We start from the raw sequence: 24,364 nt of genomic DNA on the forward strand, positions 1-24,364 counted from the left end.
TAATAAGCAACAATACAGAGATAGTCAGTCATAAGAGGGGAGGCAGTGAACAATTAGGGCAGTACTAGGAAATTTGTGTAAGAAATAGGTTTGGAATAATGATGTGAAAACTAGACTAAAGAATAGAGGATGGCCCTAGTCGGTTTGGCTCAGTGGATAGAGCATCGGCCTGTGGACTGAAGGATCCCGGGTTCAATTCCGGTCAAGAGCACATGCCCGGTTGCAGCTCATTCCCCAGTAGGGGTTGTGCAGAAGGCAGCCAATCAGTGATTCTCTCTCATCATTGATGTTTCTATCTCTCCTTCCTTCCTCTCTGAAATCAATAAAAATATTTTAAAAAAAAATACAGAGGATGTACTCTAGAAGGATGCTGTAGGTTTTAGTGTAATTGACACCATCAAAGAGGCCCTTTGAGTGGGAAAATATAATTGTAAAAACAGATTGGAATGCTAATCATAGCACCCCTATCCTGCAGAAAGGTTAAAGAATTGTTAAGAGACTTGAATGGGCTAGTGATCAGTTATTGTTGTGAACAGTTAATGGAACTATATAAATAGAAATAATAATGTGGACCAGAAGAGTTAATAGGAAATTGAGACAAGTATTAAGACACTGAATTCTTTCACTTTCACTAAATATCATCATTTAGATATAACTGGAATGAACATGGGAATTTGATGTTAGTGGTTTTGGTATATAAAATGACTTGTTAACTTACACACTTTTAAAGAAAGAAATAGAACTGGCCCTTAGGCAGTTGATATTACATAAAACACTCATGAATATTTATTGTATACTTAACAGACATGTGTTAGACACCAGGTTTCCAGCATGGGAGTGGATGTAATTTTATGGCACTTAACGTTGGAGAGGGGGCTGAGGGCTTGAGTAAATACGGATGAAGGGAAATTCAGTGAAGAAGAATAAAGCTGGGGACTGAAAGTAAAGCAGTTCACTCCAGGATTATAACATTTTTACTGCTCCTTGTCCTTTTAACTTTTTTGGCCTAGGCCTCTGTATAACTTTGCACCGACAGTGTGTCCTTGGCATCATCTTTACCCTGTGGCCTGATTGTATTTACAGCACTGTTCTACATATAGTTGGTATACAATAGCATAAAGCTGATGGTGGATTTTTGTTAATCTGAACTACTGAATCTGCATTTAGCAATTTTCTATACATTTTCTTTTTTAAAAGGACACTGTCAAGTACTTTTAAATGGTTATATGTATTAAGGACAATTTCCTGCTTATTTTTGTTTCTATTGACTGCCATTTATTGTTCTTATTTAGAATGGTATGTAAGTTAAAGAGGATTTTTATTCATTGTCTTAAAGATCAGTATTAGAGCTCTAGGAATAATAAATGTTATGTATTACTGTGATTTCTTATCTATAAAATAGTACTTATGGAGAGTATTTTTAAACAGAATATAGTGTGTCATTTGAATTTATTGTCTAATATTGTGGTGGTTTTTTTAACTTACAAAAACTAATCAGTGTGTTAACTAAGAAATGGGTTTTTTTACACAGAAGTATATACTTCTTAATGCACTTTAAAATATATTCCAAAAATACAGATTAGCCTTCAGTGTTCCTTTAATACTCCAAATAAATTTTAGTCAAACTTGTTTTCAGTGGCTTCAAACCTGAGTTGGCTAATTATTTGTAACTTGCTTGTTAATGTAACTGGAAGTTTTATTGGTAGTTTCAGTATTCTGTTATTAATATTAGTATGTATGACATTAGTTGTTATAATTATGTTTTAAACCATGCTTCCAAGAACAAATGCAGGTTTTGTGTATGATATTAGATGTTATAATTATTCTGTAAACTAAACTGCCAAGAACAAATACAGTTTTTCCTCGTGTTTTCTAGTCTCTTTTTCCCCCATATCTCATAGCCACACACATTAAGTAAATGTGTGAGATTTTCCTCCCATTTTTATTTCTTTGTTAAAACATATAGGAATTAGTGGGGTGAAAAATTTCTCTACTGACTGAATTTTTAGTTTAAGTAACTTTTATTTGAGGAATGACTTTGTCAAAACTATTTGCTAACCACAACTGCTTTATTGTAGGAGGACTGACAAATGGTAGTGGTCGCTATATCTCTGCAGCCCCCGGAGCAGAAGCAAAGTATCGAAGTGCTTCCAGCACTTCCAGTCTGTTCAGCTCCAGCAGCCAGCTCTTTCCTCCTCCGAGGCTTCGGTATAATAGGTCTGATATTATGCCTTCAGGCCGAAGTAGATTATTGGAAGATTTCAGAAATAACCGCTTCCCAAACCTTCAACTTAGAGACTTGATTGGACACATAGTTGAGTTTTCTCAAGACCAGCATGGTTCTAGGTACGTGATTATGATTTTTGATACTTTCCACTACATTTAAAAAAATTGTTTAATCCTCTTGTTGGATATAAATTTATTTATTTTAGAATGAGAGGGAAGGAGGTAGAGAGAGAGCTATCAGTTGCCCCTGCACACTCCCTGACTGGCATTCGAACCTACAACCCAAGTATGTGGTGTGACTGGGAATTGAACCTACAACCTTCTGGTATATGGATCAACGCTCCAACCAACTGAGCCACACCAGCCAGAGCCACAGCATTTTTGTCTTGGAAATTGCTACCTTGTAAAAGCCTAAATTTTTCTTGACTAGAAACATTTGATCTGCATAAAAGTTGAAAGCTTTTAAAAAAATAAATGCCTATTATGGATTATATTTTGTCTTTTATATTAGGAATAGTGGCCCGGTGCACGAAATTTGTGCACATTAAAAGGGGATTAATTAGAGGAAATAATTTAATATTGCTATTTGCCCTTTCTCTATAATAGAAGTGTCAGAGAGGAAAGAAAATTAGTAAAATGTATATGAAAACCTTCCTCCTGTCAGAGTCTGGGGTGCACCACGGGACCCAGAGTCAAGTCCCCGCCCACCCACATGCACCTCAAAATCGTGTGAGACCCACACCCGGCCAGCCCCCCTCCATTGGGCTAGATCCAGACCCAGCCAGTCCCACCCTTGTCAAGCCCCACCGGGCAGGGGACGCTACATAGCTTCAGGTCCCCTGGCCCGGTGCCAGGACGGAGGCCGTGGCCTGAGGTCCCCAGCCCAGACCGGGGCAGGGGCAGGGGCATGCCTTGAGGTCCCCTGTCAAGCCCCTCTGGGTGGGAGACATAGCCTGAGGTCCCCCGTCAAGCCCCGCCAGGCAGGGGGGCACAGCCTCAGGTCCCCTTGCCCGGTGCTGGGGTGGGGGGTGCGGCCTAGGTCCGCTGGCCTGGTGCTGGGGCGGGGGGAGCAGCCTGAGGTCCCCTAGCCCAGCACCAGGACGGGAAGCGCACCTTGAGGTCCCCTGTCAAGCCCTGCCGGGTGGGGTCGTGGCCTGAGGTTTCCTGTCAAGCTCCATGGGGCCAAGGGAGGGCGTAGCCTCAGGTCCCTGCTGATTGCTCGTTAAGGCTCCTTATGGGAACTTGGCCTCAGTATGGGTGCAGCCATCTTTGTGATGGAGTGATGGTCAATTAGCATATTCCCTCTTTGTTAAATAGGATAAATAATAAAAATACAGGTTTAGATTTTTCTTAAGTTCCCAATTTTCTTTTATGAGAATTATTAATACTTAAATTTAGTAGTGCCTTTTTATTGGGTTATTTTTATTACATTGACTAAATCATTTAACATTTTTAAATTTTTCTTAAAATATTTTTAATTCTGCCCAGCCAGCATGGCTCAATATTTAAGCTTTGACCTATGAATTAGGAGGTCACAGTTTGATTCCAGGTTGGGGCATGTGCCTAGATTGCAGGCTTGATCCCCAGTGTGGGGTGTGCAGGGGGCAGCTGATCATTGATTCTCCCTCTCCCTTTCTCTCTGAAATCATTAAAATATATTAAAAAAATTTTTTAATTTCACTTGTGGACTTGAAGCATCCCAAATGTATATATTACCTTTTTTTAAAAAAAAGTTAAAAACCAGTTAAATGTTTTTGTGTTCCTTTATAGATTTACCAAAGGCCCGATGCACGAAATTCGTGCAAGAGTAGGCCTTCCTTCCCCCGGCTGCAGGCACCGGCTTCCCTCTGGCACCCGGGACCCGGGCTTCCCTCGCAGCCCCGGCTTCGTCTGGAAGGACGTCCGGTCTAATTAGCATATTATTACAGATATTCAATGTTACTTAGCTTAAATTGAAACATTCACTTTTGTTATAGAAATATTTGGTGCCTTTGTACATTTTATTTTTTAATCCTCTACCAAATACATGCTTTTTTAAAATTGATTTTAGAGATAGAGGAAGGCAGGGGGTTGTGGGGGGACATCAATGTGAGAGAGTGGAACATTGATCAGTTGTCCCCCCTCACACTCCCCAACTGAGGATTGAACCTGCAACATGGGTGTGTGCCCTGACTCGGAATCAAACCCTAACCTTTTAGTGTACAGGACAGTGCTCCAACCAACTAAGCCACAATTGCCAGGGCAGTGCCTTTGTACATTAAACATTTGCTCCTGGTAATGCTTGAGGTAGTTGTGACCAGGGCCCGGCCGGGGAGGAGCCTGCAACTCTGGTACATGCCCTTGACCAGAACCGAACCCAGGACCCTTCAGTCCGCAGGCTGGCGCTCTATCCACTGAGCCAAACCAGCTAGGCTTGAGGTCGTGTTCTCCAGATACAGCACAGAAAGGAGAACGGTAATAGAATTCTAATACGTTTATCAAATTTGAGATGTTTACTTTTTTTATAGTTTTAAGGTAAAACTGAAATTTTTAGTATATGTGTTGCTGAAGTGAGCACTAAAACTGAAATTTAAAAAATATAGTTATTGATTAGATAGCTGTATATAAATTTTATCTCCCTCTCTAGTTGCAAGTTCCTTAAGAGTAGCAAATGAACCTTGTATCATTCACAAGGGCTAGCTTATAAGGAATTCAGTTGCGTTTGATGAGCTTTATTTCTAAAGGTTCTTTTGTTCTTTTCTAAAAAGATACTTAGTACTATTTTATGTATATCTGAAAATACATGAATAACCAGTAAAATGTTGGTGATTTTCTTTTTTATTATAATGCAACTGGAACTAATTTAAATATCTTTACATTCTTATTTTTGGCCTAACTAGTAATTTTAAATTAAAGGTGTTGTAAAAGAAATGCTTCATAACTTTTTTCTTTTTGTCTTACCTTGGCTGTCCACTGTAGAAAATGTGTTAGTACTGTTTCTGAAAATAATTGTGTTTGTGTGGATTAGGGATGTAAGTACCCAAGTCATATGAATTTTGCAGGATCTTGTTTTCAGTGTACTGTCAAGCATTTAAAATTTTTTTCCTTGTAGGTTCATACAGCAAAAACTAGAGAGAGCTACTCCAGCTGAGCGACAGATGGTTTTTAATGAAATTTTACAAGCAGCATATCAATTAATGACAGATGTTTTTGGCAACTATGTTATACAAAAGTTTTTTGAGGTAAGCACCCATACATGTTTGTATAACTGAGTATATGCTCAATACTTAGAAAAGCTCAGGAAGTTGGGTAAAAGTCATTTTTACATAAAAATATATGAGCTTGGCTGGAAATATTTGCAAATCATATAAAATAAATATTTTATATCCACACTATTTAAAGAACAACTAAAGTTCAAAAAAGACAACTCAATTAAAAAGTGAACAAAGGACTTGAATAGACATTTTTTCATAGATGATATACAAATGCCAATAAGTATAAAGCTCAGCATCCTTAGTTATTAGGGAAACATTTCAAAACCACAATGAGATTTCACTTTACATTTATTAGGATGACTGTAATTTAAAAAATGGAAAACAAATGTTGGTGGAGCTGTGAAGAAGTTGTAATCCTTATACATTCATTGTTGGTGGAAATGTAAAATGGTTCAGCTGCTGTGGAAAAGTTTGGCATTTCCTCAAAAACTAAACCTAACATTGCTATACAACCCAGCAGTTTTGCTCCTAGATATATACAGGATGGGGCAAAGTACATTGATAGTTGTGAGTAGGCAAAATAGTTTTTCTTGTATTATTAATAATTGTATTTTCCATATGAACAACTATAAGCCTACTTTTGCCCCACATTGTATATACCCAAAGAAGTGTTCATTACAGTATTATAGTTCAACCCGGAGTTCGAATGGAGGCAGGGCCGGCTGGCCAACCACCTGAGGCCCTTTTCCCCGGCCAGCCCTGACCCTGATCAGCCCCCATCCTGATTGGGGACAGGGCCAGCCCGCCAACCACCCATGGCCCCTCCTTCCAGCGGGCCCGGCCCAATCCGATCTATTGGGGCAGGCCAGCCAGACCCCACCCACGCACAAATTCGTACACCAGGCCTCTAGTTTATAATTTACCTGATTATTAGTTTATAAATATCTGTGTTGTAGTTTATGTCAGAATATAGTTGAGAATTAACTAGTCTGAATGTATGGCTCAGATTCATTATTAAAGACTAGAGGCCCAGTGCATGAAATTCATGCACGGGGCGGGGGGGGACAGGGGGTCTGTCCCTCAACCCAGCCTGCACCCTCTACAATCTGGGACCCTTGAGGGATGTCCGACTGCCCACTTAGGCCCAATCCAGGACTGCTGGCTCCCAACCACTCGCCTGCCTGCCTGCCTGATTGCCCCTTACTGTTTCTGCCTGCCAGCCTGATCACCCCCTAACCACTCCCCTGCCAGCGTGATCTACACCTTACTGCTCCTTTGCCGGCCTGGTCGCCCCCAACTGCCCTCCTCTACTAGCCTGGTCGCCCCCAACTGCTCTCCCCTGCAGGCCTGGTCCCCCCCAACTGCCCTCCCCTGCAGGCCTGAGTTCCTCCCAACTGTCCTCCCCTGCAGGCCTGGGTCCTCCCCCCCCCCCCCACACACACACACACACACACTGTTCTCCCTTGCAGGCCTGGTCCCTCCCAACTTCCCTCCCCTGCTGGCCTGGTCTCCCCCAATTGCCCTCCTCTGCCGGCCCAGTCACCCCTAACTGCCCTCCCCTGCAGGCCATCTTGTGGTGGCTATCTTGTGTGTTGGAGTGATGGTCAATTTGCATATTACTCTTTTATTACATAGGATGAGGGCTGTTGGTTTGAAATGAAAAGTGAAGGTGTATGTTAACAGAAATTTTTGACCCCAAATAAAGTAATATACTTATCATTTCAAGCATCTCTGGGTCTGTAAGGTTAATTTGACCTAAATGCCTCCTCCCTTCATAATACCCAAATGTGATATTTTGAAAGTCGAATCAATAGGCTACAAACAGTGGGTTAAATTTAGCAAAGTAGCATTATGGTCACTTTTTAATAATACTGTTTTCCTCTCTGTCAGTTTGGGAGTTTGGATCAAAAATTAGCCCTGGCTACTCGTATTCGTGGTCATGTTCTACCCTTGGCCTTGCAGATGTATGGCTGCCGTGTTATTCAGAAAGCATTAGAGTCTATTTCATCTGACCAGCAGGTAATTGTAAGTTAAGACAAAATTTTTGTATTTTTTCAGTTTTTAAATTACTTTTTTTATCTTATAATAATCTTGGAGTGAAATATTACATGTTTTCAGTTAAACTAAAAGATTTTTAAACTGTATTAAACAGTAAGTTATTAATGAAAAGTTATATAGCAGCCCTAGCTTGGTTTGGCTCAGTGGATCAAGTGTTGGCCTGCGGACTGAAGGGTCCCAGGTTCAATTCTGGTCAAGGGCACATGCCTGGGTTACGGGCTTGATCCCCAGTGAGGGGCATGCAGGAGGTGGCCAGTCAATGATTCTCATCATTGATGTTTCTATCTCTCTCTCCCTCTCCTTTTCTCTCTGAAATCAATAAAAATATATTTTTAAAAAAAGTTATACAACAGATTTTTGCTCTGCCTTCTATTTATTTTCTTCATCATTTCATCTCCTTCATGAAGATATTTTATTACCTACTGTGTGATAAGCAGAGTGCTAGGCAGTGGGTATTTTTGCTATCACTTGCTTATTTGATTTTCTGTCATATTGGGAATACATTTTACTATTTCCAATGTTTATTTGGATTATATTTATATTTATAAGAATGAAGTTTTTATAAATCTCACTCAACAGGAAAAGTAACCTAAGAATTAACAAGATTTGTAATTAACAAGATTTATAATTCTTTAAAAGAAAATACATATGAATTAAGTGGTAAATATACCATGTTCTTGGATGGAAAAGTTAAAGGATTAATGCAATTTGAAAATGGCATTCTCAGAATTTTTTTTATAACTGATGAAAATAATTTTTTAATTGAATATATGTCACAATGGGGAAATAGCAACAAATTTGATGATGTAGTACCTTAGACCTTCTCTGCAGTCTCAAACTGGTATAGATACTTTAAAGTTATTTTAAGTTTCTTTAATATTTAAAAATATAAAGCTCTTGGGAGTAAGCTTTACATGAACCAGTTAATGAATAATGGTAGTGTTTTTGGATTCTTTTTTTTAATATATTTTTATTGCCCTAACTGGTTTGGCTCAGTAGATAGAGTGTTGGCCAGTGGACTGAAGGGTCCCGGGTTTGATTCCGGTCAAGGGCATGTACCTTGGTTGCGGGCACATCCCCAGTAGGGGCTGTGCAGGAGGCAGATGATCAATGTTTCTCTCTCATCGATGTTTCTAAATCTCTATCCCTCTCCCTTCCTCTCTGTAAAAATCAATAAAAAATATATATATATATATATATATATATATATATATATATATATATTTAATTGATTTCAGAGAGAAAAGGAGAGGGAGAGAGAGATCAAAACATCAATGATGAGAATCATTTGCACATCCCCTACTGGGGATTGAGCCTGCAACCTGGGCATGTACCCTAACCAGGAATTGAGCCATGACAGTCACTGAGCCATGCTGCTGGACTCGAGCAGTCATTTAAAATAATTACTTTGGGGAAGAGTAGTGCGAAGTAGAGAAAAAGTTCTGAATGAGTTATATTAGTTATCAGCTGAGAAAGATGAATAGAAGATGTACACAGTGAAGATAGTAGTTTAAATATGGCCAGTTCATCACTAGGTTATATTTCAGCTGGTATAATTCAAATTATAATCTTGCAAAATTTTTTAGTAATTTTCACCTTATTGGCTTCTACAAATTATACTTTTTTGGGAGGGTTGAACTTTGATATGAAAAAAAAATTGCAAACAAAATTTTGATTATACTTTTGTTCTCATTTCAATATTTGCAATCCTGTTATGTTTGATGAGGCAGTTATTTAAACGTCATCTTCTCTTCTGCAGAGTGAAATGGTAAAGGAGCTAGATGGTCATGTACTCAAATGTGTGAAAGATCAGAACGGGAACCATGTTGTACAAAAATGTATTGAATGTGTTCAGCCACAGTCACTACAATTCATCATTGATGCTTTCAAAGGACAAGTAAGATTTTTTTTTTTGGCTTCTACCTAGTTAGCCTAGTTAGTGGGGCATTATTTTAGATTTTGAGTGTTAATACATTTTTCATAAGTCACAAGATAATACCCACTACTTTCATGCAAAAAATAGGAGACAAAATGGTGAATGTACACTAATTTCTGCCTCTGTTACAGAGTGAGTCAATACCTTCATTTTTTTGAAGCTGAGAAATAGAAATATGAGTTTAATTACATTACTTTAAGAAGTTAAGATAACCTCTGTTAGGATTGTACACCAATTTTTTTCCAAATTTTTTGGGAGAAGAGTGAGGAAAACTTTAAACTATATAATAAAAGACAAATATTAATTAGTAATAAATACATTGTAATTAATAGTTTCTAATTACAGTGTGCACTGCCCTCACCCCACAATACATTTCTTCTCATTATTACATGGTTTTCATTTCTGTTTAGGTTCCTTTTAATGAAAATATCTGTTAACACTTAAATTGAGCACCCCATGGATTAATGCAATTTGAAAATCACATAATTGTTAAATTGAATATGTGTTACAATGGGGAAATATCAACAAATTTGATGATGTATTAAATGTGAATTCCCCACCATTTTATTTAAATTAAATTAGCTTGTCAGAGAATGGAAATTTTCATTCTCCCCATTTTTTTTAAGGTGTTTGTACTTTCAACTCATCCTTATGGGTGCAGAGTAATCCAGCGCATCCTAGAACACTGCACTGCAGAACAGACCTTGCCTATCTTAGAAGAACTCCACCAACACACGGAGCAGTTGGTCCAGGTAAGCTCCCTCATAATATGAAATGTTTATATATATATATTTAAATGGTTATTAATTTTCTTAAAGATGTAATAATTTTCTTAAATTAATACACCGTAGACACACAGTGAGACAAAAGCTAATGTATTCTGACTACATACTACTGTTTGTTTGTTTTTTAGAAAAATGGTTAATATCTTTTTTAAGAATAATCATTATTCTTAAGGAATGACTTAAAGAAAATAATTTTTAAATATCTTTACTTAGGATCAGTATGGCAATTATGTTATTCAGCATGTACTGGAACATGGTCGACCTGAAGACAAGAGCAAAATTGTTTCTGAAATCAGAGGAAAGGTCTTAGCCCTCAGTCAACACAAATTTGCCAGGTATTGCATTATTTTCTAATTCTAAGGATCTGTTCTTTCACCTCTTTGGCTTTTATTAGTAAGCACAGAAATGCATATAGAACGTAACATTGAAATATAAGCTTTTCTTTAGTAGAGTCAAAAAGCACATGCAGAACATTGCTTTTATTCTTAAAGAATCTACATGACAAATTAGTTTGCCCACATATCCTATTTTTGAAATCTGTAGTTAGAAAATTATGTCCCCAAAACCTCTGAGTAAATGCAAATTTATTTAGTGCATGTTTGTGGAAGTCTCAAACTTTATTAATAACCTAGTTCCCCATTTTAAAATTTTAATATTAATTACAATTTAATTATGATTTTAAGAGGCCCATAATTAAACTTGTGGAAGTCCAATATGTGTCATTCTATGATATTAATTTGTTTTAAAAGTAATTGTAAGAGAATTATAAAAGATTCCCATCTTGATTCTTCTGTCTTCCAGTGTATTGAGCAAATTCTTCAAAAGTCAAGGAAATTTTGCTAAAAGAAAAGAGTAACAATATAGTTTTTTGTGTATGTGCTTTAATTTTCAGCAATGTAGTAGAAAAGTGTGTTACTCATGCCTCCCGTGCTGAGAGAGCTTTACTGATTGATGAAGTTTGCTGCCAGAATGACGGTCCTCACAGTGCCTTATACACCATGATGAAGGACCAGTATGCCAATTATGTGATTCAGAAGATGATTGATATGGCTGAACCTGCTCAGAGAAAGATAATCATGCACAAGGTAATGCATTTAATAGCATTGAAAACAGTTGATTCAATTTGTGTGGCTTTAGGCTATGCATCTAATTTCCCCAGGTTTTAAATTTCCTTATCCTAATATATAAAAACCCAGGGTTCATAACTACCGAAGGCTCGACAGACCAGAAGTCAGTCCTACAGTCAGTGCTGGGTTGCCGTGGTGACCCAGCACTGACTGCCGAGGGGGCTGCGGATCAGGCCCGGAGAGAGGCCTGGAGAGAGAAGCAGGGTCTGATCCATAGCCTCCGTGGCAGCTGTTGATCAGCCCTTGCCTCTCTCTTTCTCTCCGGGCCTGGCCAGCAGCTGTGCCTCTCTTTCTCTCTGGGCCTCTGTGGGGGCTGCAGATCAGCCCTGCCTCTCTTATCAGTCCTGAAGATAGGCCCGGAGACACTGACTGCCATAGAAACTGACAGATCAGAACCAAATCTGGGTGAACTGCAAAGGCGGAATCTAAGGTGGGAGCTGAGAAGGGGTTTTAAGGACAACAGCTGTTTGGTGTAAGAAAGCGGTTCAGTTTTTTAATGACTGGTTTGGCAGTATAGTGCATATGGCTGGCTGTCAGTCCAGATATAGGGATTATGTATTTTTGTCTGCCAAGAACATCTACTTCTGCTGAAAAAGGCCTTTCCCCCCCCACCCCATTAAGCAATCCTATCCTATATAATCTATACTAATAAAAGGGTAATATGCTACTTAGACCGGGTCGACCAGCCATCTTCCAGACATCGGAATTCTTTACTGACAAAGCCATGGTAGTGGGGGCTGAGGCAGGGCACTTGGGGGGCGAGATCAGACAGGCAGGGGAGAGCAGTTGGGGGTGAGATCAGGCAGGCAGGGGAGAGCAGTTGGGGGTGAGATCAGGCCGGCAGGGGAGGGCAGTTAGGGGCGATCAGGCAGGCAGGCAGAGGCAGTTAGGGGCAATCAGGCAGGTGAGCAGTTAGGAACCAGTGGTCCCAGATTGCAAGAGGGATGTCCGATTGGAGAGGGTGCAGGCTGGGCTGAGGGAAACCCCTCCACCCCCACCCCTGTGCACGAAATTGGTGCACAGGGCCACTAGTATATGTTATAACTAGGGGTGTGGTGGAATGTAATGATACCCTGATTTTAGGTTAGTATGGTGTACCCTTTATTAAAGTCTTAAGGTGATGTGCTCAATAAAATCAAATTCATTTCTTTTTTTTTTTAAATATATTTCTTTATTGATTTCAGAGAGGAAGGGAGAGGGATAGAGAGAGAGAAACATCAATGATGAGAGAGAATCATTGATCGGCTGCCTCCTGCACGCCCCCTATTGGGGATCGAGCCCACAACCTGGGCATGTGCCCTTGGCCGGAATCGAACCTGGGACCCTTCAGTCCGCAGGCCGATGCTCTATCCACTGAGCCAAACCAGCTAGGGCTCAAATTCATTTCTTATCTATTTATCTACCTTTAGCATTGTTCTTCCCTTCCCTGTCTTATTTTGGCATACTTAATTTGCCATTTTACATGGGTCGAGCATCAATTTTTAAAATCTAATTAGATTTTCTCAATAACATAATAAATTTTCCAGAGACAGAGTTTATGTTTGTTTAATTGTTTTAAATCAGGTTGTTTTTTCTCTCTGTCTTCTTCCTAGAATCTAATAATTTTATAAAGACATCATTAAGTTCCATAGAAAAATCTATTAAAAAGAACACTGGAGGAAATAATATTTAAAAACCCTTGGTATTTTTCTAAATTTAGTCATTTAAAAAAATGGAACAGCATACATAACCTCTTCGGATTCCTCCTTATATTAAAGAGAAAATGATCATGTATGATCATAAAAGTATTTTTGACCTTCTGATTTTATTTTCAGCTGATGTATTAATTTTCTGCCTTTTTATAAACATATCTTTATTGGTTTCAGAGAGAGAGAGAGATAGATAGAAATATCAATGATGAAAGAAAATCATTGATCGGCTGCCTCCTTCATGCCCCCCATTGGTACGAGCCCACAACCTGGGCATGTGCCCTGACTGGGAAATGAACAATGACCTGGTTTATAGGTCAAAGCTATCCGGGCAATTTCTAATATTTTAACTGTAATCAGCAGTGCTTTATATGAATGTCTTTGCATAATGTTTTTGTAAGGAAAATATTTAGAGTGGAATTGCAGGTAAAGCTATGTAAACATTTTACATTTTAATAGGTACTGCCAAGTTGCTCTCAGTTTGCACATCTATTTAGTCAGTATATGAAAAAGGTACCTGTTTTACATTATTTCATAACTACCAATTATTTATAAAGTTCTTGGCAATCTAAATGGGAAGATAATGTTATGATTTCTTTCATTTATATTTTCAAACCTATTAGTAAGATATTGGACATCTTAAATGTATTAGCCATCACACATCTGATCACTTGTTTATGTTTTCTGCTTTATTTTGTATTGAATTTTTGTCCAGCTGTCTCAAGTTATAAGATTCTGCCTTCATAGACTGGTAGCTCACTAGAGATACTCTCCTGCTGTGCTTGGAGCCCCTCTGCTATTCTTTGAAAATCCCAATTCTTCTTCTAAATTACTCAGATATGGGGCACTTTTTTAAGAAATCAGAAACTAAAAGAACATATCCTAAGCAGAGTATTTGTTTTTCAGATTCGACCTCACATTACTACTTTGCGCAAATACACATACGGGAAGCATATACTGGCCAAGTTGGAAAAATACTATTTGAAAAATAGCCCAGATCTAGGGCCTATTGGAGGACCACCAAATGGAATGCTATAAACGAAAAAGAGAAAGAAGATAATGTAACCATAACCACGAGAAAAGAACGTTTCTTTTGTGAATTATCAAAACACAACTCAACTATGAATCTTCAAAATTTTTTTTAAAGCAAAACTATTTATTGACTTTATTCATCCATTTGTAAATTTTTTAAGGTTCTTGTGTATATTTGGGGGGTGGGAGTGGTGAATTATAAATGATATTTCGCCCTGAGTGGAGACCTATCAGATTGGATTGCTGGCAAAGCACAGAATGCCTGTATATGATGTAACTGTATCAAAAAAAGCTGTCACATATTTTGTAAATTTTTACCTTGTAAAGCCACAAAAATAGTTTTTAAGGGAAAAAGTACAGTATTCTTTTAATAAACTGGCTTGCAGTCTGGTAGGTCTATGGACCCCATAGCACAACAGGTTTATAGAGATGTATATAGAAATATAGTCTTTTTTTTTTTGTCCTTTGTGTGAAGCCTTTTATAACAGATTAACAATCAACTACATAAATATTATTCATATTTTTAAAAAGTTAAGTTGTATTTTGGTAATTCACAATCAATCATGCAAATAAAATTCAGCAAGTAAGATAAGAATTAAATGATTTGAGATGAAAAGAACTTAACATTATTTACAGTGGATGTGGTTTTAATCAAATACTGCCCTAAAATGTCTCTGGCAATGTACAGAAGTATTGTATATACTTAACATATGTAATTGTTGTAAGAGATAGAAAAAAAAACAAAATCATGGTGACACTTCCATCCAGTTAAGTGCACTAAACGGAAAGTTAAGTCCCATTTTAACTTTTCGGTTTGGTTTGCAATGAAAAAGAGTGGAAATTTGTATATTGTTTTGCTTATAGAATTACAAGGACATGTTGAGGAAGTGTTGAGCTTTATTTTGCTTTTTCATAGTAGATTTCAGAAAGTAGGAACCAGATAGAGGTGAAAAGGGGGCCACTGAAAAGTGAATTTGATAGCTCAACATTTAAGCATGATTACATATTCAGATAGCCTTTTTTGCTTCCTATAAATATATGCATTGTGTGTGTAGTAATAGATGGTAAGTTACAATTTGGAAAAGCAAATCTTGTTTCAGTGTTTATTATAAAAGCCTTGCTAATTTAGTAGTAATGCTTTCCTTGGTTGTACAGGTGTACATTTGTAAACCATCATGCTGTAAATGGAATTTGTTTTATCTCTTTGGGAAACATTTGCATTTTAGTGTACATTTATGTCCCTGCCCTCTTTGACCTGGCATATAGTGTATAATGTAAATTTATTTCTCCAAATCAAGAATGATTTTTTAAAAATTTTTTATCTTTATATGATTTCAGAAGTATGAACCAACTTTCTTTTTATTATTATGAGAAACATTTTGTTTTATAACATAGTTAATATGGACATGCTAGGATTTGGATCCCTTTCAAGAAGTCAGGGTATTGTGCATAATAGAAAGTATTGGACTGAGATTTTGGTTAACATGGAGGCCAATGCTTTTTCCATCTTATTAAATGTGATGTGACTTTTTTCTTTGTACAGAAGAGTACTGTATTTTTGGATAGCCTACTCCCAAGTAAGAGCAAATCTGTATGATAACATTTTTTTTCTCTGGACATAAGACATAACAGTAACATGATGTACATTTACAAGCGGCCTTATGTACATTTCCCAACAATCTTTTTAAGGCAAAATTGTGACCATATGTGTATAATTAAAATCGTTTTTAATCCTTTGCCTATGAAAATATTTTGGAAAAAACTTGCTTTGTATATTCAGTTTCTGAAAGATAAAGAAAGTGCTTTGTATTTTGTTGAAGTCAGTATTTTGTATAAAACATTTATGTTGACCCACTTATGTTTAGTGCTGAAAACTAATGAACCATGCTATCTCTTTAGATTGAACATGTAAGGGATTTTTACTAGGAAGTCTGCAGAAGAAAAGCAATCTTCTGAGCACAATATTGAATACAAAGGTTTTTATCACTTAGCTGCTCATATCATGAACCTAAAAATAATGGCATGAAGTTTGGGGTGCCAGGCATACTTTTTCATATTTTATTTGAGTTGCTCTGGTTTTTTTAACCCAACATTCCATGTTGAGGCCATTAAATCCAACCACTTGTCACTGTCACTTCTCAGAGTCGCACTGGTTCATCATGTCCCAGTCACAGTGGCAGTGCTTCCTCTGCGAAGCTGCTCTCTACCTTCCCGCCTTGGTTTTACCAGCCTTAGTGTCTTGGCCCCGCGTCCAATTTTTGTTCCCAGTATCAATCAGCTCATGATTTTAGGATCCAAGTTGTCCTTGTTGAAGATTGGTAGTGACTTTCTTGGATTTGCACAGTTGAATTCCTGATTTCCCTTTATCCATAGCCTCTTGGCACAGGCAGTTACCTCTGCAAATTAGGAAAGTCCTAAAGAACAGCACACTGGGAAGCAACGGGTCCTGACGGTCCCCTGTGTCTTGACAACCTAATCGTCCCAGTACTTCGGGGCCTATTCTAGAAAAAGGTATGTCATTGTAGACATGTTACGGTCTGCCATTTTGGGTGCCCACCTGTGATTTCACTTTTAATACAAGTTGGCATGGAGTTTTGATAAAATCTGAAAACGGCATTTCACAATAAAGGAACTTAACTGGGCAGAGCCACTTAGACTTTACTCTTGAGTGTCTCCTTTCAACATGGATTGTTTCTGGACCAGTTTGTCTTAAGTCCTGGCTCTTAATGGTTCATATGAAATAATGTTATCTTCACTTCTTTGTATATTATGTATAAATTAGAAAATGAAAAATGTGTGAATAACATTGTATGAAATAAATCTGGTCTTGTGTTTTTCTCTAGATAAATACCCCTTTGTACCTCAGTTTAATTCAGATTGCCCGTTCAAGTTTACTCTGATGTAAGGAAAACAAAAAATATTTTTATTGCATGGCCACCAGTCTAGAGCCACTGATTCTCTGATGGCATCAGTCCTCTCTTTTGATCAATTTCAGGATTTCTGTCTAATTACATAGAGTGTTTATACACTTTGGGTTTGTGAACTCATCAAAGTTCAGTGCTTTACCCTGGGGTAGTACTAGTTGTAAGTCCTCATTGATCTTAAGAATTGAGAATATTGCCGAAACCGGTTTGGCTCAGTGGATAGAGCGTCGGCCTGTGGACTGAGAGGTCCCGGGTTCGATTCCGGTCAAGGGCATGTACCTGGGTTGTGGGCACATCCTCAGTGGGAGGTGTGCAGGAGGCAGCTGATCGATGTTTCTCTCTCATCGATGTTTCTAGCTCTCTATCCCTCTCCCTTCCTCTCTGTGAAATATCAATAAAATATATTTAAAAAAAAAAAAAAAAAAGAATTGAGAATATGTAAAGATACCTAGAACCTAATTCACAACTAATGCTAATACTATTTCCCATTTCCTGTCCCTGCTACAGCTATTAAAATAAAACCACACATAATTTGATAGCATCCAAAATGGAGATTACATAAAACTAAAAGGGAAAAGGAATTTTCATTGTACACATTGTTTATCCTCAGTTTTCATGTGACCTTGATTTGGCTCTGAAATCAACCCTTCTGAAATGGTTGACCCACCCACTTTGTAGTGATGAAATTAAGATTCTCTAAAGCAGTGGTTCTCAACCTTTCTAATACCGCGACCCTTTAATACAGTTCCTCATGTTGTGGTGACCCCCAACCATAAAATTATTTTCGTTGCTACTTCATAACTAATTTTGCTACTGTTATGAATCATAATGTAAATATCTGTGTTTTCCGATGGTCTTGGGTCGCGACCCACAAGTTGAGAACCACTGCTGTAGAGCCTAAGACCATCGGAAAACATTTACATTACGATTCATAACAGTAGCAAAATCACAGTTATGAAGTAGCAATGAAAATAATCTTATGGTTGGGGGTCACCACAACATGAGGAACTGTATTAAAGGGTCGCAGCATTAGAAAGGTTGAGAACCACTGCTCTAAAGGAAGTCAATAATACATCCTGCTCTCGCTTAGTATCCTAAGCATGGTATTCTTGCCCTCGTGACTGGTTTCTCAGAAAGGTTTAGGGGGAGGGCAGAGAGACCCTTAAGGAGCAGTATTCACTATCTACCGTACTTACCTAACTTAGAAGGACCCGACTAACATCTCTGAGGGGGAGCTGGTGCCCTGACTTTCAGGAAATTCATCTATGAAAACAGGTGAGAAGGAATGGAGTTCTGTGGCATCCGGTGCTCCCAAGGAGGGAGGCAGGCAGGCCTAGGTTGGGCCCTGAGGGATGTGGGCAAACAACCCTGTAGGCCTTGAAGTTACCTGTAAAGGAGGGATAATATCCTGACTGCCCACAGAACATTGGATCTGAGGGGATACTTGATGCTAAGAACCTAACGGGTACAGTATAATAAAAGCATAATATGCTAATTAGACTGGATGACCTTCTAGACAAAGCCAGGGCTGCAAGGGAAGCCCAGGTCCTGGGTGCCAGAGGGAAACCAGTGCCTGCAGCCAGGGGAAGTAAGGCTACTCTTGTACGAATTTCGTGCATCAGGCCTCTAATCCTATATAATAAAAGGCTAATATGCAAATTGACATCGCTATGACGCGCACTGATCACTGGGGGACAGACGCTCAATGCAGGAGCTGCCCCTGGTGGTCAGTGCGCTCCCACAGGGGGAGCGCTGCTCAGCCAGAAGCCAAGCTCACAGCTGGCAAGCACAGCGGGTGCAGGAGCCTCTCCCACCTCTGCAGCATCGCTAAGGATGTCTGACTGCTGGCTTAGGCCTGCTTTCCGGACATCCCCCGAGGGCTCCCGGACTGTGAGAGGGCACAGGCCGGGCTAGGACATCTCCCTCCCCCCGCCCCCGAGTGCATGAATTTCGTGCACCGGGCCTCTAGTAGATCATACAAGCGTAAAATTTTTGTTGAACTTTACTACCTCCAAATTCTGTAGACAATTTCTCACTTTTACATTCCAGTAATAGAAAATTTTCTCCTAGTTATTTACCAGTATCTTAAGCCAAATGAAGTTGCCCTGTATTCTGCTTGGTAACTGAGGAATTTGCTAGACTAACATTAGATGAAATTTTGTTGGACATCAGGGTGTAATGCATCAGTTTGGACTCTGGAATTAGAATGCCCAGGTTCCAAACCCTTTGCTTTTACATCATTAGGCAAACAGTTTATCTTTTAAGCCTTAGTTTCCTGGTGGTGTAGGAAAGGGAAATGATACCCACCTCCTAAAATTGTGAGGGTTAATGAGAATGCGTGACACACAGGGCCAGTGAGGACTCCGACGCCTGCTGTAGTGCGTTAACAAAAAAAGGTGTGTGTTTTTTTTTAATTTGCCTACATAACCGCCTCAAAACATTTGGTTTGGAGTGCTTTTATGTTTCTGCAAACAAGCTCTTGACTAAAGTTGCAGAAAAATCACGAACTCAGTAGGAAAACTATTGAAGATATGATTAAGTAATTTTACAGCATTTTAATGTGGTTTTTTTGTTGTTCTAATATAAGTATTAGTAGCTCTGCTCAGAGGTATACGGCTGCTAGAATGGAGATGACAATGAAATCAAAAGCAGCGTGGTGGAGATACACACGCGCGCGCGCGCACACACACACACACACACACACCTGCACCACTGGAAAAGCATATGAGACCCAGAAGCTCCTGCAGTGTTGTGGAACTCAGACTGGTTCAGGACATGGCTTGGTTTCTGCCATTCCTCACGGCCAGCCCTTGCGTTATTTTCGCTGAGCAGTGTGAGAGCCCTTTGCTGTGTGGTTATGCTTTAGTAAAAGAGAGGTCTGCCAACAAATCAATGTTTGTGGATCACTGGTAGGTGTCTGCCTTGAGAGTTGAGCCATAGTGATAAACAAGTGGGGAAATTTAGAAAGCTGGATTATGTGCAATTCCCTTATGGAAATCTCCTTTAAAAAAAAAAAAAAGTTCTTGGTTTGAGAGAGAGAGGAAGGGAGAGGGAGAGAGAGAAGCATCGATGCATCAACACAGTTGGCTGCCTCCTGCATGCTCTCTGCTGGGGATCAAGCCCAGAAACGCAGCCTCTGCCTGATACAGTCTCTGTGATGGAATGAATGCAGGGATGGAATCGAGCTGAGGAGTGAATTTGCATAGGTATCCTGAGGCTGGAGGTAAAGCTCACCTGTGTGTGTGTGTGTGTGTGTGTGTGTGTGTGTGTGTCCCACACACAGGTACCTGCTCCTACATAGCATCATGCCTGTAAAGCCTGGCTACTGTAAGCTCAGCAATCTCTTCGGAACCCACTCAAAGTCTCCCCTGGGGGCTTGAGATTGCCTAACTTCTCTAAGAATTGTTTCTATTTCCCCGGTCTGATGCCAGGTAAAGCGCATTATTTCACTTAATCTGCATTCAGAATGTTTCAGGGACTTTCCCCAGGTTGTGTGGGGAGAGGATTGTAAAACTAAGGTTCAAACCCAAGTGTGTCTGCCTCTCCCAGTCCCACGGTCACGTCTTCAACGTCACTAATGTTCAGGCAGCACCTACCTGTGTGCCAGGAACCGTACTAGCCCTTCACGGTGCTTATTTAATCCTCACAACTGTCTGAGGCAGGCACTAGCGTTTCTCCAAGTCACAGAGGAACAAACTAAAGCACAGAGGGGTTACTTGCTCAAGGTCACACAGCTAAAATAAGAATTTGCAAGAGGAAAGTGCGTACAATTGCTAGCTGAGAGGGTAAGTGGGTGAGTAAGAACTGGCCTGCAGCTTTCCTGCCCTAAGAGCAAGGAATCAGCACTTCTTCCCAGCAGGGGGCTGAGTCACAGCCAGCCCGAAGCTTCTCAAACACCAGGTCATGGGCAGGAGGACCAGGAAAGGGGGGAATGGGGGTTTGTGGCAAGCCACCCCACCCTAGGAAGTGGCTCAGGGTGAATCAGCCAGATTACACCTGGGAGGGTGTGGCTGGCACTGGCACACCTACCTTCAGGAGAGCTTCCGGTCCAGGCCTCCAACAAAGGTTGCTCTGGAGATGACCCAGAACTGAGTCAAGAGCCACAGGGGGGAGCTATCGAAAGATTTCAGTGCCCAGCGCTGCCCCAGTCCCCGCAGCCACTGCACCCTCGATTTGGCCTCTCTGTTAACATAAAGAGATGGAAAAACACTACCACTGGTTTTCAAAATCTCACACTTCCCCTTCCTCATCCATCCCCGAGCCTTATCGCATTCTGCCTCTTCCATTGTTTTCATTCCTGCCCCTTCTCCATCTTCACTGCCACCCCTCAAGGCAGGCTTGGTCCTTTCTCTCTGCTGCCTGCCTTATGTGCCCACCTGCAGTCTTCAGCCCTGCCATGGCAGAGGACCTGTCTAACACGTGCAACTTGTCCTCGAGTCCCTCTGCTCTGAAAGGTCAGTGACTCCTCTGGCCTAGGCCCGCCCACCGGTGGCACGCAAAGCGACACAGGCTGTCTCCATGTGACCCAGCTCTAGCCAAAGGGCCTGTGCTCTGGCCTGTCCAGGCCACTTGGATTCCCTCCAGTTCCTGAACATTCTGAACCTCTCTCTTGCTTCCTTGCCTGTTCCTCGCTGGGTTTCCCACCTGGCATGACCTCGCCCTACTCTATCTGCTGGTGGTTGGCTGAATAATGGTTCCCAAAATAGCCATGTCCCAATGTCTGGGACTTGTGTATGTTACCTTCCATGGCAAAATAAATAAACAAATAAACAAATAAATAAAAATGGAGGGAGAGGGGTCTTTGCAGATTTGCAGATGTGATTCAGTTAAGCATCTTCAGATGGGGAGGTTATCCTGGATTATCCACGTGGGTTCTAAATGCAATCATCTCCCCCTAAGAGGGAGTTTTTATCACAGAGAAGAGGAGGCAATGTGAAGATGAAGCAGAAAGAGATGGAAGATGTTGGCGCTTAAGGTACGTGTGATGCCACCACAAGCCAAGGAATGCTGGCAGCCACCAGAAGTTGGGAGAGGTAAGGAGCAGATTCTCCTTTAGAGCCTCTGGAGGGAGTGCAGGCCGGCTGATCCCTTGGTTTCGGTCCAGTAAAACTGACTTGGGATTTCCGGCTTCCAGGCAGTAAGGGAATAAAACTGTGTTATTTTGGTTGCTGTAAGAAATGCCCAAACCTGTGGAGAATTTTCATGAGTTAATTTGAGCCAAGCTGAAAACTGCCAGGATTGAGAAAATGCTCCTGGAAATGGCAGTTTTGCAGCTTATTTTATACTAGTGGCCTGGTGCATAAAATTCATGCACATTAAAAGGGGATTAGAGGAAATAATTTAATATTGCTATTTGAACTTTATAATAGAAGTGTCAGAGATGAAAGAAAATTAGTAAAATGTATATGAAAACCTTCCTCCTATCAGAGTCTGGGGCTCACCACAGGACCCAGAGTCAAATTCCTGCCCACCCACATGCACCTCAAAATCGCGTGAGACCCAGACCCGGCTGGCCCCCACCCCCATTGGGGTAGATCCAGACCTGGCCAGTCCCACCCTTGTCAAGCCCCACCAGGCAGGGGACGTAGCTTCAGGTCCCCTGGCCTGGCGCCAGGACATGGGTGTGGCCTGAGGTCCCCCAGCTCAGCCCAGACCGGGGCGGGGGGCATGCCTTGAGGTCCCCCGTCAAGCCCCGCTGGGTTGGGAGCACAGCCTGAGGTCCCCCGTCAAGCCCCGCTGGGTTGGGAGCACAGCCTGAGGTCCCCCGTCAAGCCCCGCCAGGCAGGGGGCACAGCCTCAGGTCCCCTGGCCCGGTGCTGGGGTGGGGGGTACAGCCTGAGGTCCCCCAGCCTGGTGCTGGGGTGGAGGGGTGCGGCCTGAAGTCCCCTGTCAAGCCCCACCTGGTGGGGGGCACAACCTGAGGTCCCCCGGCCTGGCGCTGGGGCAGGGGGAGCAGCCTGAGGTCTCCTAGCCCAGCACCAGGACGGGAAGCGCACCTTGAGGTCCCCTGTCAAGCCCCGCTGGGCGGGGGTCATGGCCTCAGGTCCCCTGGCTTGGCGCTGGGGTGGGGGGTCATGGCCTGAAGTCCCCTGTCAAGCCCAGCCAGGCAGGGGGGCACAGCCTCAGGTCCCCTGTCCCGGTGCTGGGGTGGGGGGCGCAGCCTGAGGTCCCCGACCCAGCACTGGGGGTGCACCTTGAGGTCCTCTGTCAAGCCCTGATGGGTGGGGGGTACGTCCTGAGGTCCCCTATCAAGCTCAGCCAGGCAGGGGAGCGCAGCCTCAGGTCCCCTGGCCTGGTGCTGGGGCGGGTGGGGGGGGGCGCAGCCTAAAGTCCCCCGTCAAGTCCTGCTGGGCAGGAGGTGCGGTCTGAGGTCCCCTGTCAAGCTCCACCTGGTGGGGGGTGCAGCCTGAGGTCCCCCAGCCTGGCGCTGGGACAGGGGGAGCAGCCTGAGGTCCCCCAGCCTGGCGCTGGGACAGGGGGAGCAGCCTGAGGTCCCCTAGCCCAGCACCAGGACGGGAAGCGCACCTTGAGGTCCCCTGTCAAGCCCTACAGGGGTGGGGAGGGCATAGCCTCAGGTCCCTGCTGATTGCTCGTTAAGGCTCCTTATGGGAACTTGGCTTCAGCTGTGGGTGCAGCCATCTTTGTGACGGAGTGATGGTCAATTAGCATATTCCCTCTTTATTAGATAGGATGTTAGAGTCAAATGAGGAGACATAAGAGGGGTTACATGGCATTAATCGGGGGTAGATTAAGGGGGTGGGAGAAGGCAAAGCGGGGAAATCTCTAGGACTGCCTAAAAAGTAAAATGGAGAGACGTCCTTTCATATTGGTGAGTGCGGATGGTTAATAATTGCCATTTGCAGCACGTGGAGATGGTATTGGTAGGATAACAATGAGGGATTGTGTGGTCTCCTGCTCCGTGTGTGGGTGTGCCCTGAGGGGTGCTCTAACATTTCAAAGGCCTGTTATCTTAGATGCAAGAAGACAGTAGACAGACATACTTAAGGGGAAGACTGACCTTTGTCAAGGAAGCTCCCAGCCCAGGATGTGACTACCAGTCGTGACCTGCCTTTAGTTAGGAATTTGAATGTGCAGACCGTGCTATGTGGTTACTTTGGCCTCTGAGTTTGTAAGGCCGCCACGCAGGCCTCCTGTGAGCTTGTCAGGGTTAGTATGTGGCCGCTTTTCATCAACTTTTTAAGCTACCAAGTTCGTAGTCAGTAATTTGTTTCAGCAGCCACGGGAAACTAATCCACGGCCCAAGTCATCTTCCTTCATCTGAGCACGAGTTCTGATGGCTTCTCTCTCTCCCTGGAATCTTCTGGAAGGTTTTCTTTGTATTCCGAATCCATTGTCCCTTCCAGCTGCGGGGAATACAGGCTGGTGTGACACTT

General features: G+C 41.6%; 1 protein-coding gene across 9 annotated transcripts in view; it reads left to right on the forward strand.

Moving 5' to 3' along the window:
* PUM2 (pumilio RNA binding family member 2) overlaps nucleotides 1–16,891 on the forward strand; it is a 79,821-nt gene extending 62,930 nt beyond the window's left edge. For 5 of the 9 annotated variants that reach the window (XM_080684373.1, XM_080684379.1, XM_080684377.1 and 2 more), the window contains 8 exons: nucleotides 2,079–2,346; nucleotides 5,318–5,447; nucleotides 7,311–7,439; nucleotides 9,238–9,375; nucleotides 10,041–10,166; nucleotides 10,413–10,534; nucleotides 11,092–11,284; nucleotides 13,921–16,891. In XM_080684373.1, coding sequence (XP_080540499.1) covers nucleotides 2,079–2,346; nucleotides 5,318–5,447; nucleotides 7,311–7,439; nucleotides 9,238–9,375; nucleotides 10,041–10,166; nucleotides 10,413–10,534; nucleotides 11,092–11,284; nucleotides 13,921–14,052 — 1,238 coding nt within the window. In that variant the 3' untranslated portion in view covers nucleotides 14,053–16,891. Of the gene's footprint in view, nucleotides 1–2,078; nucleotides 2,347–5,317; nucleotides 5,448–7,310; nucleotides 7,446–9,237; nucleotides 9,376–10,040; nucleotides 10,167–10,412; nucleotides 10,535–11,091; nucleotides 11,285–13,920 lie in introns of all 9 variants that reach the window. The other 4 variants (XM_080684376.1, XM_080684372.1, XM_080684371.1 and 1 more) reach the window with 1 other exon arrangement.
* The last annotated feature ends 7,473 nt before the right edge of the window (nucleotides 16,892–24,364 follow it).

This window comes from Plecotus auritus (assembly GCF_963455305.1).
Source record: "Plecotus auritus genome assembly, chromosome: 8".
Taxonomy (NCBI): domain Eukaryota; kingdom Metazoa; phylum Chordata; class Mammalia; order Chiroptera; family Vespertilionidae; genus Plecotus; species Plecotus auritus.